Genomic DNA, 20,181 nt, shown 5'->3' with positions numbered 1-20,181 from the left:
AGAGCATCTGCCTCTCATTTATTCAGCCGCTGGTCAGATTCAGTAAAATAGTCCTGGCGTCACTCAGAGTCTGCAGCTGTTTCACATCCAGAGAGAGAGAGAAAGAGAGAGAGAGAGAGAAACATCAAGAAAAGGTAGAAAGAATGAAAGAGATAGAGTGAGGGAGTGAAAGAGAAAAGAGAAGCAGAGAAATATAGAGAGAAGATAGAGAAAGAAAAGAGCAAAGGAGAAAGGAGAGTGAGCAAAAGAAGAGTAAGGGAGGAAGAAGAGAGGGAGAAAGAAAAAAGCGAGAGTGTGTGTGAGAGAGAGATGAGAGACAGAGAGGGAGAGAAAAGAGAGAGAGAAAAGAGAAAGTGTTAGAGAAAGAGAGGGAGAGAAACGACAAAGAGAGCGAGATAGAGAGAGGGAGAGAAGAGAGAAAGAGAGAAAGAGGGAGAGAAAACAGCGAGGGGGAGAGAAAAGAGAGAGACAGACAAAGAAAAGGAGAAAACAGAGCGAGAGGGAGAGAAAAGAGAAAGAGACGAGAGAGACAGAGAGAGGGAGGAATTCTTGGAAGGTGAGAGAGGGAGGAAGTCATGTCCTGTGAGTCACACATGATTCATAACTGCTGATTTTCAGACTCTATCAGTGATGAATCTAACGAGGATCAAACAAGCGGCTTCACTAAAGATAACACACTTAGACACAGCTCTCGCTGACCACACCGTAAGAGTGGACTTCTTCGAACAGTTTTGATGATTAGCAGCGCGTCCTGTAAGGGGTCAGCAATGGAGCAGGAATCTGAGTCTCTACAGTCCACCACTTCACAGCAAACCACTCTGAATCACTCTATTTACGTCTCACACACTCAATTATAGAGGAATTTTGAAAAATCGGTAGAATTCCCCTTTAAAGGTAATTTTGAGCATGAGTATTTAAGTATTCAGAAACATCAACAAGTATTCAAACCCCTTTCACGCCAGCACTCACTCTCTCTCTCTCTCTCTCTCTCTCTCTCTCGATCTGACCATAGTGCCTCCTTTTAAAGCCTCTTTATCTGCAGCAATCAGACTCCAGCTGCTTCACCACGTTTGAACGGAAGGGTTTGTGTAGACCAGCAACATGTGGCTCCGGAGCTGCACACGGCTCTTTTACTGCCCTGTTGTGGCTCCACAGCAGAATCAGAATTTTAGGTAATAATAAAATAATCCTCCTTCGCAGTAAAATAAAGCTCTGCTGATCGTTCAAACAGTTTTAACAGTATATGGTCTTAAATGCTGGAGTTAATGTAGAACTGCTTATTCACCCTTTAACCCTGAAGATCAACACAGACTGCTGGTCACCATGGCAACACAGACAACAATCTCGCCTAGCTAGTAGCTAAAGAAAAGGCAAAGAGAGAGATTTAAGACGAACGTTGATCATTTGGAGACGAATGGACTTATTTGCACTTATAATCACTCCAGCTAGTTTCCTGATATGTTTAATCTGCGACGAGAAACTGTCAAACACTAAAAAGTGACAAAACTGAAGGCTTCTTGTTCTAATTTTTGAAATTCGCACAAAACGCTGGTGAATGAGAAGCTGACTTTAGCCTTGTAAAAAGTTGAACGTTGAGAGACATTTTACAAGAAACTATTCCACTTTTGAGCAAAAGTTTCCTGCCAGAGATGCGAAAAAAGCAGATATAGCTGAGCTAAAGTTTAAAGCAGAGCAAAGTAAGTCTGCATTTTCATTAATATTAAATTTGTTAGCCTAATCGAACACATTAAGACATACTCAGACATACTTACAGCCAAGATGCTAAAACGGACATAAAATGATGTGGCTATCAAGGTGGTTTGATTTTTGCTGAAAGGACAAAATGGCTCTTCTTAACCTTTGGGTTGTGACCCCTGGTATAGACCAACTGCAACAGTTTACAATTTATTTAGCCCGCTGGACCACGCAAGGCAACAGGGTCAGGACCATATTGCAAAATAATTTTAATTATATAAATTTTCCAAAAGCAAACACATCAAGCACAATCCAATCCCTCAGCCTGTTTCAGTGTGTCTGTACTGTTTGAGACGCTGCAATCGATTCCGCAGTAGAGAAAAGGACAGCAGAACTGAGGGGACACTCAGAGTGGACTTATCTCTGAATTTATTGGGCAGAAACTGGCACAAACCCAAGCTGAAGTGACATCAAAGATCAGGGAGTGAAGCAAACAGCTCACAAGTCCTGGCGGAGCTGTTAAACATGAGTGAAACTCATTACTAGATGACAAAAACATACGAGGAACCAGGACAAGTCTGATGAAAGAGCTTTAAAAGGCAGAGCTGGAAAAACAGTCCAGCAAAAAGCTGGAAACACTTCACTGAGTTAAACACTAACCGCTAGGATTTCATCCACTTTATAGCTGTGTCCCAATTCAGGGGCTGCATCCTTCGGAGGCTGCATTTGAAGGCCAATTGCGTCACAATGGTGCGAATAGGCTGTCCAACTTCAAAGTCTCCTTCATGTATGGCCGGGAAATGTGTCCTTCTATTCGATGGCAACGAAGAATCCAACAGGTGAATCCTTCTCCAGCCAACATATCCTGATGTTCACTGAATCGGCGAAGATTCAAGAACATGGCGGCGTCAGCAGAGAAGCGAACGGCGGTTGAGGAGACACTTTTAAATATAAGTATTGGGTTTAAACTAAGCTAAATAGCTAATGACACAAATGTTAAAAAAGGCAATGCAGTCTGAAGCAAAACACGCTAAAGTTTCTTTTGTTTTAGGGAGCAGACAGAAAGAAACATCTCCAGCTCTAATAAATGAAAATTTTAAAAAATAAAATCAAAGTTTCTGGCTCCTATCTATCTATCTGTCTGTCTGTCTGTCTGTCTGTCTGTCTATTTATCTGCCTGTCTGTCTGTCTATCTCTGTCTATCTATCTGTCTGTCTCTATCTATTTATCTGTCTGTCTGTCTATTTATCTATCTATATATCTGTCGGTCTGTCTGTCTCTGTCTATCTATCTGTGTCTGTCTGTATGTCTGTCTATATCTATCTATATATCTGTCTGTCTGTTTGTCTGTCTGTCTGTTTATCTGTCTATCTATCTGTTTATCTGTCTATCTGCTTATCTGTCTATCTGTCTGTCTATCTATCTATCTGTCTATTTCTATCTATCTATCTATTTCTATCTATCTATCTATCTATCTATCTATCTATCTATCCGTTGCTATCTATGTATCTATCTGTCTGTCTGTCTATTTATCTGTCTGTCTGTCTGTCTATTTCTATCTATCTATCTATCTATCTATCTATCTATCTACCTGTCTGTCTATTTCTATCTATCTATCTATCTGTCTGTCAGCCTGTCTATCTTTCTGTCTGTCTGTCTATTTATCTGTCTGTCTGTCTATTTCTATCTATCTATATATCTATCTGTCTGTCTGTCTGTCTGTCTGTCTATTTATCTGTCTGTCTGTCTGTCTATTTCTATCTATCTATCTATCTATCTATCTATCTATCTATCTGTCTGTCTATTTCTATCTATCTATCTATCTGTTTATAACAGCTCACTGCTAAGTTTATAATTAAATTAATACGAAGTTCAAATAGTTCATAGACATTCATATAAGGGCAGTCTTATTGTAAAGTGGTACCTATGATACTACTACTACTACTACTACTACTACTAATAATAATAATAATAATAGTAATAAGTATGCTTATCATTAATTAAAAAATAATAATAATAACAGCTGCAAATGTCCTTATTAAACATAATTAAGCTTACATGCTGATGTTGCTGACAATAAATAACTGCCAGTAGTTACCAATTAGCATGATGTCACTCAATTACTGTTTATTAAAAATACCCTTTTCTAGACATTATTTACTTGTTTTAAGCAATTTTATTAAATAAAATTATCTCACTACATTGGCAGATAATTTTGCTTGTTTTAAGAAAGTGTGCATGAAACCAGCAAATTTATCTGCCAGCGAGATCATTTTATTTAACAAAATTACTTAAAACAAGTAAAAATATCTAGAAATAAGGTGGATCATCTTATAATAAACGCACAACCACCTCAAAATGGGAAATATTAAATAAATTGACTAGATTTAAAATCACTTGACAAAGTGCCATTTTTTGCAGTGTATATTTGATACATTTTTTTTGCAATATGTTAGTTACTTCAGAAACAAACTAAATAGAAACTGTGCAGAAAAATCAGCAGAAAAGTGCCATATTAAAGTGTGTCTCTGTGCTGTGTGTGAGCAGCGACTCTCAGCCTCAGAGAGAAGATCTTAGTCTGGATGATTGTGTTGTCCATGGTTTCTGGCTTTCTCACTCTCACTCAGCACTGCATCTGTTTATTTATTAATCATCCAGCGATATTACAGTCGGAGTCATTAAAACAGCCCTCTGAAGCACAGACTCAGTGTGGAGACGACGTACACGGTCCAGGAGAAGCTTTAGGACACTCTGTCTGGAGTAATGTTTCTTTTTCTCTTTGACTTTTGTGTCACTTTTATCTTTCCAGTGCTTTGCTTATCATCACACATCATTTTTTATTAACATACAAGTGGGCGATAAAGCTAAAATAACGCAACATTGAGATATTTTCATGATACATGTCACAATATTTATTTTTCAAACATCTGATCAGAGAAAAAAAAGAGCCAGTAGTGATACATAAAAAAAAACTGACAAAACTGTGAACAAAGTGATTTTTTTTTTTAATATTTGTCACTAAATCCAGTTAAATGCGACTAATTTTGCTCTCTTTATAATGAAACATGCAGTTGGTCAGCGTCTACAAGTACTAACAATATACGTGATATGCTCAGAAAAGCATATTGTCATACTGCCCAGCCTTAATACAAGTCAATGTAATGTTTTCGGGCCACTTATATTAGTGCATTTATTATGAAACAATAACTGTAACTGGAGTTTTCTCCTTTTGCAAAAAATGACAAAAATGACAAAAAAAATATTTTTTTTCCTGAGTACAGCACTTGTGACCAAAATAAAAAAATGCTATATAAATACATATTTACATATATTACTATTATTATTATTATTATAAATAATAACAATAAAAACGACCAACAGTAATACAAATTTCTTATTTATTAGAACTGTTTTCTTTTCCAAACTATTGTTAAAGGCTTATATTGAAGCTCTTTTGGTCCACAGGTGGTTTAAACACCTGAAATGTTGGCGTGCTGACATCACAACAGGGGGATAAAGCGGTCATGGCCTTTGTCTCTATTTCCAAGCTAGCACTGTCACTACTATTGGCACAAATCTTTACACTGAGAAATTATTTTCCTCTAAATAAACCTGATAAGGCTTTAATATGGTCAGTTACTGTAAACGAACAGGGACATCTGGATTAAAATCTTTTGGCGGTCAGTGTGAGTCCAGTGTTGAGGCTTCTAGCGTAACTGCGGCCTCACAAAAAACCCAACGGGAGAAATTTGCCCACAAAAACAGGCTTCGGAACAGAACCAGGACAAACAGTGAGTCTGTTTAGTGCAGCGTCCAGAATAAACTCATCAACAACCACCAGTCAGTTTCAGTCAGTCTTGATTGGAGCTGTAAAACTGATATATTCTTCAAAAATATCGCAGGTACAGATTCGGGATGGAAATCAACAACACAGAGGCTAGAAACAAGAGAGTGTCTAAGAGAGAGAGAGAGAGAGAGAGAGAGAGAGAGAGAGAGAAGCGCTAAACGATTTGTGGCATGTTATATTTTCAATTCTTTCTTTCCGCGAGACAAAGACAGGTGTCAAACAAAGTCAGGCAGACGGGCGCTGAAGCGAGGGAGCGAATGGCAGCTGAAAGAGAAGAAAAAAAAACAACAGAGGTGGAGTACGGAGCGAAGGAATGTTTCCATTCATCAAGCACCCCCCACCACCTCACCCACCACCCTCACCCCTCAACACAGAATACAGAAATACAGTGAAGGTGTTAAAAGCTACAAAAAGAGAGCAAGAGAGAGAGAGAGAGAGAGAGAGAGAGAGAGAGAGAGAGAGAGAGAGAGAGAGAGAGAGAGATAGGAAAAACAGAATGAGATAATGAGAGAGAAAAAAAAGAGGAAGAGTGACAGAGAGGGACAAAGAGAGAGAAAGACAGATAGAGTAGGAGGGACAAAATAAAGAGAAGAAATAGGGAAAGAGAGATGAACTGAGAAAGGCTTAGAAATATTGTAAGAAGCCTAGTAAAAGTAAAAGAAATGGATAAAAGAAAGAGAGGAGTGAGAGAGGAAAAATAGAATGAAATAGGGAGAGAGAAGAAAAAGAGTGGGACAAAGAGAGGGAAAGAGATAAAGTGAAAGAAGAAAAAGAAAGAGAGGGGGAAAAAAAAGAAAGAACAAATAGAAAGAAGAAAGAGAGAGAAAAACGAGCATCCGTGACCTGATTGTTCAAAGCCAAACTGGCAAACCAATCATAAAGAAGCAGATATAAAGAAATGTGGCAAATGATGGTAAACATGGGAGTAAATGTGAGGGTAAATGTCAGAGTAAATATGAGAGTATTTGTGAGAGTAACTGTGAGAGTAAATGTGAGATCAAAAGTGTGAGTAAACGCGAGAGCAAACGTGAGAGTAATGGTGGGGGTAAACGTGAGAGCAAACGTGAGGGTAACGTAAGAGTAAACGTAAGAAAAAATGAGTAAACTTAAGAGTTAATGAGAGTAAATGTGCGAGTAAACACAAGGGTAAATGCGAGTGCAAACTTTTAACGTGAGAGCAATTGTCAGAGTAAATGTAAGAAAAATTATGAGAGTAAACTTAGAAGTAAACATAAGAGTACACATGAGAGTAACTGTGAGAGTAAATGTAAATATGAAAGCAAACGTAGGAGTAAACATGAGAATAAATGTGAGAGTAACTGTGAGAGTAAACGTGAGAGTAACTGAGAGTAAACATGAGAGTACATGTGAGATGAAACGTGAGTAAATGTGAGAGTAACTGTGAGAGCAAACTGAGAGCAAACCTGAGAGTAAACGTGAGAGTAAACATAAAAGCAAATGTAAGAGTAAAGGTAAGAGTAGATGTAAGAGTAACTGAGAGTAAATGTGAGGAAAACAAAAGAGTAAACATACGGGGAAAAGGTAAGAGTAAATATGAGAGTAAATATGAGAGTAAATGTGACAGCAAACTTGAGAGTAAACGTAAGAGTAAACATGAGAGTAACATGAGGGTAAACGTGAGAGTAAACGTGAGAGCAAACCTGGGAGTAAACCTGGGAGTAAACGTGAGAGCAAACGTGAGAGAAACGTGAGAGAAACGTGAGAGAAACGTGAGAGAAACGTGAGAGCTTGTGTTCCTCCAAAAATTGTTCCTCCATGTGTTTTAGCTGTTGCAGTGTGAAACAAACCACCAAATGAAAGATGTCGCAAAAACTCAAACTGTGGCGCGGACCTCACTCTTAAAAAAGATGGTTCAAGGGTTCCTTAGTAAAGTTCTATATAGATCCATGGATGCTCAAAGAACCCTTTGCATGATTAAAGTGTTCTTTGTATTGTGAAATCATTCTTCAGATTGATAGAGAATGTGCTGTAGATGGTTCTATTATTACAATGTCAAGCTTGTAACAATAGAAAAACTCCTTGCACAAAATCCTTTTTTTTACCAAAGAACCTTTGAAGAACCATCTTTTTAAGTGTGTAGGTATGAAAACAACCTAAGAACAGAATGCTCCACAAAGAACACAAAACAGTTTTGAGGTTTAGCTTTATAACTCTTTTTAATCTCGGCCAAAAACACAGAGGACGCGTATTAAAACGCAAACAAACCCACAGTGTCGGGACGGCTCACTCACCGCAGGACGCAGACTTGGTCTCCACCAGTTTAACCCTCCGTGTTTCGTTACGGATACGGCTGTCCGTCTTATCCACCAGCTGAGTGATGTCATCAATGATCTCTGGAGAAAACAAACACAGAAAAGGCTTTATCAGTAAGCTGTAAAAGAATAGTATTGTTATTAAACATTGAGCTTTGCTTAACAGTTACTAGAGCAGTGTCTAAGTGTCTTAATAAGAGCCGGTCTCAACTGCTTTCCTCTCACACAGCCGGCTCTCCTGATCCTGATCCAACACCTCGACACATTTATTTCACAACTTCACAAATCTGGTTCTGTCACCTCATTGTTTCAGGGTCTCAGCAGCCAGAAGAGAAAGAAAGAGCGAGCGAGAGAGAGAAATTTTTGTCTAAGACACAAAAGACAGAAGCAGCAGTGATGATAGCACCTCTCTCACCCTCTCACACACCGATATATATCTATCTATAAAATATACATATATATATATATATATATGTATGTGTGTGTGTGTGTGTGTGTGTGTGTTTGTGTTTCTCACACAAAAACCTTGTTTTTCTCCGATTTTGTCATTTTCTACTTTTTTGCATAATTTGAAAATAATTTCAACATGTACAAACAAATATCAATGTTTAAAAACTACTTGGAAAAAAAATCTGGAAAGTTACTACTTTGGAGATACATGGTTTTGTATATAGAAACAAATATCAACACTTAGGGGAAAAAAAACACTTTGTATATGTTTTACATAATATATATATGACCAACCGGCCAACAGTAACACTCCAAATTACATTACAAATTAAGAAACTTTTGGAATTTTTTTCCTTCTTCTGGCAAGTTGAAATTACTTTTTGAGATACTAAGTTTTGCTCTGACAGTGACTACATTTTCATTCATCTAAGTTTGTTATATATACATACACACATACAAACTTAGATAAATAAAGTGCACAAACATTGTGCACAATTTCTATTTGCATTTGCGTTATTGTACCAGAAAAGAATATGAAATATAAATTGTCCAAGAACTTTTGCACAGGCCATTGGAATTAGTACTTTTCTTTCCCAATGTGTTAAATTCAGTAAACAATCAGTAACTGTGCATTAAAATGTGCAGAGGTGTGCTCTCTGTAGAGGATGTGTTAACTTGTTTTCACTGAAATATGAGCTAGGGCACCCAAACTTATATATGTTTTTACATAGTGGTAGAAAGCTTTAGTTAATAAATGAAACGAAAAGAAGGGCAAATATAGCAGATACATGAACTGATTGGGTGAAGCACTATGATGCTGCTATTGTACTACAGCTTACAATTACTGAAACACAAAAAGATCAATAATTTTATATAAATAAGGAGATCATGATGAGATTTTTATTCAAATCATCCACGAGCAGCCTCACGGCTCCTGGATCAACACAAGGAGAAACTCGGACGGACAGAGCGAGTCAGTGGCGGGCCGCGTGTTTGGGCTGAGAGCGGTGCGCTAAAGGCTTTTCCACTCCACACTGTCTCACGATTCCTGTATGTGAAGCTGGTGAGGATACAGCACAGCTGCTCTGCTGGCCCTCAAACACACATGCTGTTTATTTTAAATGCTCTTAAGCTGGAATACGCCTCAAACCCACAGTGCACAAACATAAACACACACTCACACACACTCCAGTAACGTGTGTATGCACCGCAAGTGTGGGACTGACACCAACACTGTAATAAACACTTACAGAATATAGAATATACTGTGGGAATATGGAGACACACAAGAGCACATTAAAGACAATTAGCTAGTGTACACAGAGCTTTGCGCTGGTATTATCATCCACCATCACTATCATCATCATTGTCATCATGTCAAATGTTGAAAATTCCACAACAATTAAACTAGCTGAGGCTCTCCAACACACTGCAGTGATTAGCCTCATTCGGAGTCAGCTTCCAGGGCCGAACCCTGCGGCCAAATTCACAGGTCAAATCCAGGCCCAACTCAGTCTAAACCGAGGGGAAAACCTACGGACGAATCCATGGACAAACCCAGGGTCCAGGGCCAAACCCAGATCTGGACCCCGGGCAGAACTCAAGGCCAAATTTGGCACAAACCAGGATCGATCCCAGAAATAACTCCAGATACAAATACCGGGCTAAAATCTGGTCACGAACTTGGGGACGAACTCAGGGGTGAACTCAGGGCAAATGCCGAGTAAAACCCAGGAACAAAACCAGCAGAATCCAGGGCAAATTCAGGAAAGAATGCAGGACCGAACCTAGGGAAAATCTAGGGCAGGACCCAGGACCCAGAGCAAATCCAAGCTAAAACCCAGAACCGAAACCAGAGCAAATTTAGAAGAGAACGCAGAACTGAATCCAAACACAGAGAAAGCTAGGGTAGAACCAAGGACCAGACCTAGGACTGAACACAGGACAAATCTCAGGTTGAACACCAGACAAGTCAAGTCGGACCCAGGACCAAACCCAAGACGAAACCTAAGGAAACTCTTTAGGTCAAGCAGCAGACCAAACTCTGGGCACATCCAAGGTTAAACCCAGACATGAACTCAGGAACAATCCCAGGGCAAATCCAGGGTTGCACCCAAAGCTGAAGCCAGGACCAAGCCCAGCAGCAAATCTGACCAACTCAATTCAACCAGAACAATACCTGCATATACTTGGGCTAAACTGTGTAGAGTGTAATGAGGTGGGCCAGGACTCTCCACCCTGTACTGTGTCCTGTGGGATGGGGTGTGTATGACTGGAGCTGCAAACGGGGTGGGGGCATTAGCCGCTGGAACGCAGCTGCTGCTGCTGACACAAACTGCCAATTACCATCATAAATCACCCACAGCATCATCCGCAGAGACAACTGACACAGGAGGGGTGGACACTGTCCATCCATGTTCTCGCTCTTTCACACAAATGGACACACACACATACACATGGGAGTTCCTGTCCCATTCCAAAATACTCTCTAACAGCAGTGAGTCACCGAGGAGCGGGTGAAAGTGGATCTGTTTGCTATAAAACTGCTGGAGTTATCAGAACACCTCTCACGCCACTTCGACAGGAAGCAGAAGAGAGGCCAGAAACAATAGCATGGCTCCCCCCGGTGCAGGGAGACGAAAAAAAGAGAGACAGTGAAACAGAAAGAGAGAAACCAGGCAGTATCCACACTCTCAAACAGCTGTTTCAGGAGCAGCTGTAGCCAGGACACTGCAGACGATTCATAGTCTGACCTTAACAAGTTTCATGACCTTAACGAGTTTCATCACAGGTGTGAATCAACCACAGAGGTTTAAGTGTTCCCACCACTCAGTTAAACTTTTGAGTTGATTAGATGACTGAAATTTCTTCAAGATTGAACCACAAGTCCAGTTGCCTTAATTTACTCCCATATGACAATTCAATGACCTGTATGGCTCAAAAACCTAAAACAAACCCTGGTTTAATTGCTCTGTTAACATGGTTCCTTAGAACAAATGAGAATGCTGATGTTCAGCCCCTGAAGCCCCAAAAGACAAGACATCCTGAGGAGGTCAGTTTTGAGCTTGCAAACTCTGGTGTGGTTAATTTGAAATATAAACACAAGTAGAGTAAAAATGTTCTGCTTTGGTGTGGACCAAGGGAACTGAATAACAGACTTAAACACCCTTAAAGAACTGTTGGTAGGTAGACCACTAGAAGGAGAAGACGTCTTCTGCAAATGATACAGTAAATCAGGCATTTGCAACGTCATGGGTAATTACCTTCTGATTAGCTGAGACACTATGTGGCACATCCAAGCGCATGCAGTGATGTGAGTCATGTTTATATGTGGTCCAGATGCTGGTGTCACAGGGTCGAAACCCATAGGTCAAGTCCCAGACCTGACCCAGATCCCAATGGGAAACTCAGGCTAAAAACAAAGGCAAACTCAGGGCCAAATGCATGAGAAACGTGGGCCTAAAGCTAGCGTTGAACCCAGACCCAAACTAAGGATTAAAGTCAAGGCCGAACACAGGGCCGAATTTAAGCCGAACTCGGGGTCGAACCGACAATCGAACACAAGGCAAATCCAGGTTTGAACCTAGGATCGAACACAGAGCAAATCCAGGACTGAACATAGGGCAAATCCAGGTTCGAACCCAGGATTAAAAACAGGGCATATCTAGGACTGAACATAGGGTAAATCCAGGATTGAACCCAGGTCAATTCCAGGACCGAACTCAGGACCAAAACCTAGGAAAATCTAGGGTCAAATCAAGTTTCAAACAGAGGACTGAGCCCTGGGCAGCACTGTTAGCAGCAAATTTCTTTGAAGAGCATTTCTTCTGAGAGCAACTCCTCTGCAAATATGTTCTCTTAAAAGCAGTGGTGACTGCAGCGATGTCCCAGGTAATTCCTCCTGATTAAGCTGAGAAACTGTGGCACATGCAGTCTGTGAGGTGCATCATGTATGTATGTATGTGAGCGTGTAGCCCAGGTGCTGGTGTCTGTCTCTCTCTGGCAGGGATTTCCTGTCTGGTGTGTCCCACAGGAAGTGGATCTGCCATGCAAAATCCATCACACTAACAAATCCTGCACCCTCCACCAGCACTGCCACTGCAGCTGTTCCTGCTACAGCCACTGCTGGCCCGCAGATGCTACACTGTGTGTTCACCACAGCAGGCATTAACAAATCCGCACAGCCACTTTGTCAGCAGCACAGCAGGGGCAAACGCCTCATCTTTAGGATGCTGAGTGACGTCTCAGACAGACTAAAGCCCTGTTACAGCTGGATTAGTTTTGTTTGTATTGGTTTAGTGTTGTGATTTAAGTAATTAGAGACAAGATCAATTTTTCTCCAGTATGAATCCGCAGTGTGTGTAGTTTTTACAATCTGACAGTAATAATTGTGGACTGATTTTAATCCAGTATGAATCTGCAGTTTGTGTAGTTTTACAGTCAGACAGTAATAATTGCGGAGTGACTTTAATCCAGTATGAATCTGCAGTGTGTGTAGTTTCCACAGTCTGACAGTAATAATTTTGTAGTAAATGATCTTCTCATCACCTGGACCTCCCTTGTTAACAGTAGTAATGTTCAATTCAACTTCCATGCACACTGTTGATATTGTTTTTGAGGGTCCTGGGACATGACAGTGACCTGGATTATGACCTTTTAATCCAAGCTATCTGTGAAAATTTAGGGACATCATATGGATGCTACATCCAGTATGAATCTAGCATTTAAATCCCACACATTAGTCTCTTCTAGGAAAACTAATCCAGTTGAAATAGGACTTTAGATATCATAAAATCTTTAAAAAGATAATTTTACATGTGAAAAATTGGACTTCTGAAAAAATTAACTTACTGTTATCTATAAATTTTGACAATGTATGTTGCACAGGTAAAACAGCAGTAGCCCTAATGAAGCAAACAGATTTTTTTTTGTACTTTAGTCTATGTTTATAGATAACAGTGAATCATACAGAGTCAGAAACCACATAATCAAGACTATTAGAGATACTGAACATCTTCACATGTTTTGAGGAAAATAAGTGATGATTTAAGAGTTAATGCGACGCTAATTGGCGTGTATAAGCTCCCATTATTTGTGAGCTATAATAGACTTGTAGCTCCAGCGCAAAAAAAGAGGCAAGCTTCAGAAACTTGGCCGAAAAGCTAAATTTGTGGTTGGGGGTAGTATTGTGTAAATGGAAATTTTAGCTGAACTATCGCTTTAACCTCTGAGCCAATGGTGTTCTTCCTCATTCTATCAGCCTTGACAAAGGCCAGGAGTAAATACAGGAAATGTCTTTAAAATACTGCATGTGTAAAGAAGAAATCTGCACTTTTTCACATCGTAAAAGGCAACAGTACATCAACTAAACATCTGACTCATCTGGACCGACCGTTCCGGTTTGGGAATTGTTCTTCTTTTTGCAAAACATCAATGTCACACATGCTGCAGGTGGACAATTAAGTGTGAACTTACTTGTGTGTGTGTAATCTGGGCTTTGTTTGTTTTTCTGTGCTGGTCAGTGTTTTGTAATTTCTCCTCTAGGGGGAGACCCTAAGGGCAAAAAAGAAAAAAAAAGGAGCTTGACGTCATGTGCGTGTGCACATAGCAGCTGCCGTTTTCATTTACTGAACGTGTACAACTCTCTCTCTGGGTTGTTTATGTGTGCTTGGCAGTTTGGGGGTTGATAACATTTATTTAATTTTACTTTTCATTACATCGTTGTGCACCGGCATCAGAACCTACTGAGCTCGGTTCTTTTAAACAGTGTCACGTTGATTGCAACTATTAAAAATCTCTGAATGTTTGTAAAGATATGACTTGACTTTCAGTTCTGTACTCAATTTTTTTATGCAGTATGCTCACTACGGCATCAGCCTTGATAAATTTTTTGCCCTAAATATTTTTTCTGGTTTTCAATTTTCTAACGAAAGCAAACAAAGACCACTTGACACAAAGCCTTTTTTAAAAAAAAAGCTACACTGTCCTTTAAAACACCTTTTACACAATTTCACAGGTTCATAGGCATTGGAAAATATTTAAAACATTGCCAAGGATTTAATAAAAGTGCTGCATAACAATGTCTAATACTGTATCTTGTATTCAGAGGCTTTTGAAATAATTTCTCTATTGGGGATATTTGAATATTAAATGTAAGCCCTTTTGGTTTTTGAGAAAACTTCTTACTTTTAAATATCTAAAGAAATAAGCATTCAGTAGATTACAATTATTTTGTAGCTGGTCAAGTAAAAGCATGTCATCTCCATCAAAAAGTGTCCTCAATGAGGAAACACTACACATTTGCTAATTTTAATAAAACATAGCTAGCTGCATCTTGTTAATATTAAATTGTTCTCTGATGTTTATGAGACTTTGGCCGTGGTGAAAATGCCCAGATGCAGTTTTACAGCCCAAGACACTTAAAAAGATAGTTCTATATAGAACCATGAACACTTAAACAACACTATGCATATTAAAAGGATCCTTCAGACCAAGTAGATGGTTCCTCATACAACCTTTTTGAAAAGGGTTCTATATAGCACCAAAAAGGGTTCTTCTATTGTTAGAATGTCAGCCTTGTTACAACAGAACAGGGGTTGCAACCCAAATGTTAAGAAGAGCCATTTTGTCCTTTTAACAAAAATCAAACCACCTTGGGAGTCACAACATTTTATGTCCAAATCTTGGCTGTAAATATGTCTCAGTATGTGCTAATGTACTAGTATAGGCTAAAAAATATAATATAAACGAAAATGCAGACTCTGCTTTAAGCTTTAGCTCAGCTATAGCCGCTTTTCTCGCATCTCCAGCAGGAAACTTTTACTCAAAAGTAAAATAGTTTCTTGCAAAACATCTTTCAACGAAATTCAGCTGAATACAGTTTTCCATTCACCAGCTTCTTGTTCGAATTTTCCCGTTACACCTTAAATGGTGCCTGAGGCACTAGAATGTAACTGCTGCACCATTTAAGATGGAATGGGAGAATTTGAACAAAAAGCTGGCAAATGAGAAGTACGACTTTTTAGTGTGTGTCTCTAGTTTTTAGTGTGTTTCTCGCTGCAGATAAAATGTATTAGGAAACCAGCTGGAGTGATGATAAATACAAAAGTCCATTGTCTCTAAATTATCGATATTCGTCTTAAATCCTTTTCTTTTTTTCTAATCTTTGCCTTTCCATTAGCTACTGTCTACGCGAGATTGTTGTCTGCGCTGCTATTGTGACCCGCAGTCTGCACACCAACCTTCAGGGTTAAAAGGTGAATTAGCAGTTCTACATTAATTCCAGCATTTAAGACCATTTATTGTTAAAACTGTGTTAGAACGATCAGCAGAGCTTCACTTTACTGCAGAGGAGGACTATTTTATTTTTACCTAAAAATAGAATTCTGCTGTGTAGTCGCAACAGGGCAGTAAAAGAGCCAAATGCAGCTCCAGCCACATGTTGATGACCCCTGCAATAGAAGAACCCTTTTTGGTGCTATATAGAGCCCTTTTCAAAAAGGTTCTACTTAGAGCCATTTTCTTTACTAATGAACCCCTAAAGAAAAATCTTTTTTAAGAGCGTACCATGTACTCTCCCTTTTCCACTATGCTAATGTAAATACAGTTTTCTATTCCATGGCACATTTAAGTAAGTAAAGTTAATCCCATTACAGTTTAAGAGGAGTAATTAGTCATTTGTACACTGAAAAAAAATTAGAAGTCTGCTCAACCTAAAATGATACAGTAATTGATTACACAGCTTTTCTTGTGGACAAGCACTTTTTTTTTTTTAAAACATACGCACAGTCGCGAGCTCTCTAGAAGCTCACTTGGTGCACATATACAGATGTTCTTTGGAAAAATAAGTCAACCAATTACTGTATATAAGAAGTCTCGGATCTTTCCGTCCTTTCTCTGTGTTAGCTGTCGCACAAGCGCTAAACAATCTCTCTCAAACTGCGGATTAGTGTGCCGGCCAGAGCTGACCGGTTTATAAACGGACGCTGGGCTGTAAGAGGCCCACTGAGAACCAGCCAACAACACATACACAGGCCTGCGGAGAGAAATGGAGCAAGGGTGTTTGTTATTATTTCACCGCTTCTGTCAAACTCGCACAAACATCTCAGAGCTGGAGGACAGTAAAATAAGCTACACGTCCATACGCAGAATAATTCCCTATAGCAGTGATCATTAAACTTAGTTTAGCGCTAGCTCTAATCTAACACACCTGACACACCTGTAGCTCACAGAACAAAAGCATGCTGTAATTTTCAGTGGGGAACCATGACTAGGCCTTTAGTTCGGGCCATAAATGTCAACATTCGCCTGGCTGTGTCTACCTAAAAAACATTTCAAACAATTTTCCATTGGGTGTTTCAAGATTTTAAACCATTTTGCTTCCAATCAAAACATAACAATGAAATAACAGCATTACTACAACACTCCCAGAGCCTAAATACAACAAGCATGAAGATTTTCTTAAATAAAAATGGCCTATAAATAAATTATAGATGTGAATTTTAGTTCACAGAAATCATTAGGTCTTCTCTGAAAGTCTACAAGGCTCTGAGGATAATTTTCAAGACTCAAAAGGAGAAACTTCCTAAGAGCATGAGGAAGAGCCATTGGGAGGAACCAAGGATTCAAACTAGAAACTTCCGAAGAGCATCAGGAAGAACCACTGAGAGGAACCAAGACTCAAAATGAAATAACAGTATTACTACAACACTCACAGAGCCTAAATACAACAAGCATGATAATTTTATTAAATAAAAGTGGCCTAAAAATTAAATTACAGATTTATTAGGCCTTCTCTGAAGAGCGTAAGAGCGTAAATGGCGTCAGACTAAACTTTGTCTATAGGCTATAAGACTCTCCTTCTAGGCAGATTGGAAAACTAAGGCTATAGTCTTATAGCCTATAGAAAAGCACTAAAGTCAGCACGTTTAAGCCTATCTCTCGTCAATGATTGAAAATAACAAGAATAATCCAAGAATACTATTCAGTACAATCTCTAAATTAACTAATAATCAAGCAGCTACTGAAGCCCAGATACCATCAGCCTACAGCAGCATTGACTTCATAAACTTCTTCAATAATAAAATTTAATCGATTAGGCACAAAATTCAAAATGCGCAGCTAACAAGTGCAGTGTCCTATAAACCTAAATCTAGATCTAGAGTGCAGTATAACCACTACAGAGACACTGGAGTCTTTTACTTTACGCCAACAAACAGAGCTCGTCCAAATTATTTCATCTACAAAAACAACAACTTGTATACTAGATCCAATTCCTACAGGTTTACTTAAAGACGTTTTGCCAGAAATAACTAAGCCTTTTCTAGCTATAATAAACTCTTCTCTCAGCCTCGGCTATGTTCCAAAATCTCTTAAATTAGTGTAATTAAACCCCTAATAACGAAAACTAGTCTTGATCCCCTCTGAGTTATCAAACTACAGACCTATTTCAAATCTTCCCTTTTTATCAAGAATTTTAGAGAAAGCCGTGGCAAAACAATTATGTTCCCATCTGCACAGGAGTGATATTTATGAAAAATTTCAGTCTGGCTTCAGGCCTCACCATAGTACTGAAACAGCGTTAGTGAAAATTGTAAATGATCTTTTATTATCCACTGACAAAGGAAACATATCCTTACTGGTTTTACTTGATCTTAGTGCAGCTTTTGACACAATAGACCATTCCATTCTATTAGACAGGCTTGAAAAACTAGTAGGAGTGACAGGTAAAGCTCTTTCGTGGTTCAAATCTTACCCTGTTGATCGCTATGAGTTTGTTAATGTAAATGGTGAACCATCAGCTCTCACAAGAGTAAAGTATGGTGTTCCACAGGGCTCTGTCTTAGGACCCATATTATTTACCTTATATATGCTACCACTAGGTACCATCATTAGAAAACATGGCATCAGTTTCCACTGCTATGCTGATGATACACAATAATATATTTCAGCTAAACCAGAGGACAAAATTGAACTTAATAAGATAGAGGACTGTGTAAAAGACATTAAAGACTGAATGTCAAGTAACTTCCTCATACTGAATTTGGACAAAACAGAAGTTCTTCTTCTTGGTCCAAAAGCTGCTAGGGATAATCTGCCTACGTTTACTCTTAATCTCAATAGTTTCTCAATTGCACCAGGCACATCTGTAAAAAGCCTTGGTGTCACGATCGATCCCGATCTGGCCTTCGATGAGCATATTACCAATATTACCAGAATAGCTTTCCTCCACCTTTGTAACATTGCTAAATTAAGAAATGCACTGTCACAACAGGAAGCAGAAACATTAGTTCACGCCTTTATCACATCCAGGTTAGATTACTGTAACGCTCTGCTTTCTGGTTGTTCCAGCCAAAACCTTAACAAGCTTCAGTTAGTCCAGAACGCTGCAGCCAGAGTTCTCACCAAAACCAGGAAATTTGACCACATTAGCCCAATTTTGTGTACCTTACATTGGTTGCCAGTTAAATTCTGCATTGAGTACAAAAATTCTTCTACTGACATATAAAGCTCTGAATGGCCTTGCTCCCCAAGTACCTCAGTGACCTTATTTCCTATTATCAACTGACACGCCCACTTAGATCACAAGGTGCGGGCTCATTATTAGTACCTAGAATAAATAAAGTTACGTCAGGGGGAAGAGCCTTTTCATACAATGCTCCCCAGCTTTGGAATAACCTACCAGTCTGTGTTCGGGACTCAGACACAGCCTCCATCTTTAAGTCTAGGCTAAAAACTTACCTGTTTAGTCGAGCCTTTGGTTAATTAGTTTTCCTGTTAGAATAAGGTGCAGATCTTGGACAGAGAGTCCTATGGTAATCTGGGAATGTTGGTGCTGAACTAACTATCTGTCCCCCTTATGTAAAAAGCTGCTTTGTGACAACATCTGTTGTAAAAGGCGCTACATAAATAAATTTGACTTGACTCAGAAAGTAGAAAAACAGCTCAGTTCAATTACCATCTCTAGCTCCATCTACCAATGTGTTCTTTCATAGCTACTGTTGTGAGATAGAATGCTTGTTGAGATCTTATATTAGTCGCGACATAACGTGACTGGCATAAATGCTACAAGCTGGACTGTGTTGTGGTGGCTTATCATGTGCCCAACTTCGCAACAGTAGAGCAGAGCGTGTGGGCAGAACCTGTAGAGGTCAATTCAATTTTATTCAAGATTCTCTAACTCTCTGTGTGTTCTAACTCTCTGTGTGTTTTCCTTTCTTTGCCGAGTTGAACAGCTGCCCATCCTGTGCGTCTGATGCTGTTGCTTCTTCTGCCTTGATCGGGTGCCACTGCTTGCCAGCCTTCTGGACCGGCTTGACCACCATTGAGCTTCATGTTGTACAACGCTGTGCAAACCTCACCCTCATGAACTGACCCTCCCGATGATGCTGCTGCATAAACTAAAACTAATCTAATTAACCATTGTTCCACCTGTTTTCCCCGTTTTTTGCGATAATACTTTATACTAACACCGTTTGCTACTGTCGCCACCGGCCTGCTCATGGGGGCTTGGACCCGGATTTTTCTGTAAAGCTGTTTTGTGACAACACCTGTTGTAAAAAACGCTATATAAATAAACTTTGCTTGCTTGTTCTATTAACTGCTGTCAAAAAAGCTGCTTTGTGGCACCTTAATGAGCATCACCAAGAAAACCTCCCTAAGAGCACAAAGAGGAGCCACAAAGAGGAACCAAGACTCCAAAGAAGAAACTCTAAGAACATTAAGAAGAAACACTGAGAGAATCCAAGACTACAAAGGAAAAGCTCCCTAAGAACATTAGGAAGAACCACTGAGAAGAACCAAGATTCAGAAGGAGAAACTTCCTAAAAGTATTAGGAAGAACCACTGACAAGAACCAAGACTCAAAGGAGAAACTCTCTAAGAGCATGAGGAAGAACTGAGAGGAACCAAGACTAA

General features: G+C 39.4%; 1 protein-coding gene across 1 annotated transcript in view; it reads right to left on the bottom strand.

The window, feature by feature from the left end:
- The window catches only part of stx8 (syntaxin 8), a 58,148-nt gene that overhangs the window by 2,276 nt on the left and 35,691 nt on the right, over positions 1-20,181 (bottom strand). The window contains exon 7 of the mRNA XM_036570605.1: positions 7,795-7,896. Within this exon, the coding sequence (XP_036426498.1) occupies positions 7,795-7,896 (102 nt within the window). The remainder of the gene's footprint in view (positions 1-7,794; positions 7,897-20,181) is intronic.

This window comes from Colossoma macropomum, unplaced genomic scaffold, assembly GCF_904425465.1.
Source record: "Colossoma macropomum unplaced genomic scaffold, Colossoma_macropomum, whole genome shotgun sequence".
NCBI classification, from domain to species: Eukaryota; Metazoa; Chordata; class Actinopteri; order Characiformes; family Serrasalmidae; genus Colossoma; species Colossoma macropomum.
This window is presented reverse-complemented; position numbering and strand designations above follow the sequence as displayed.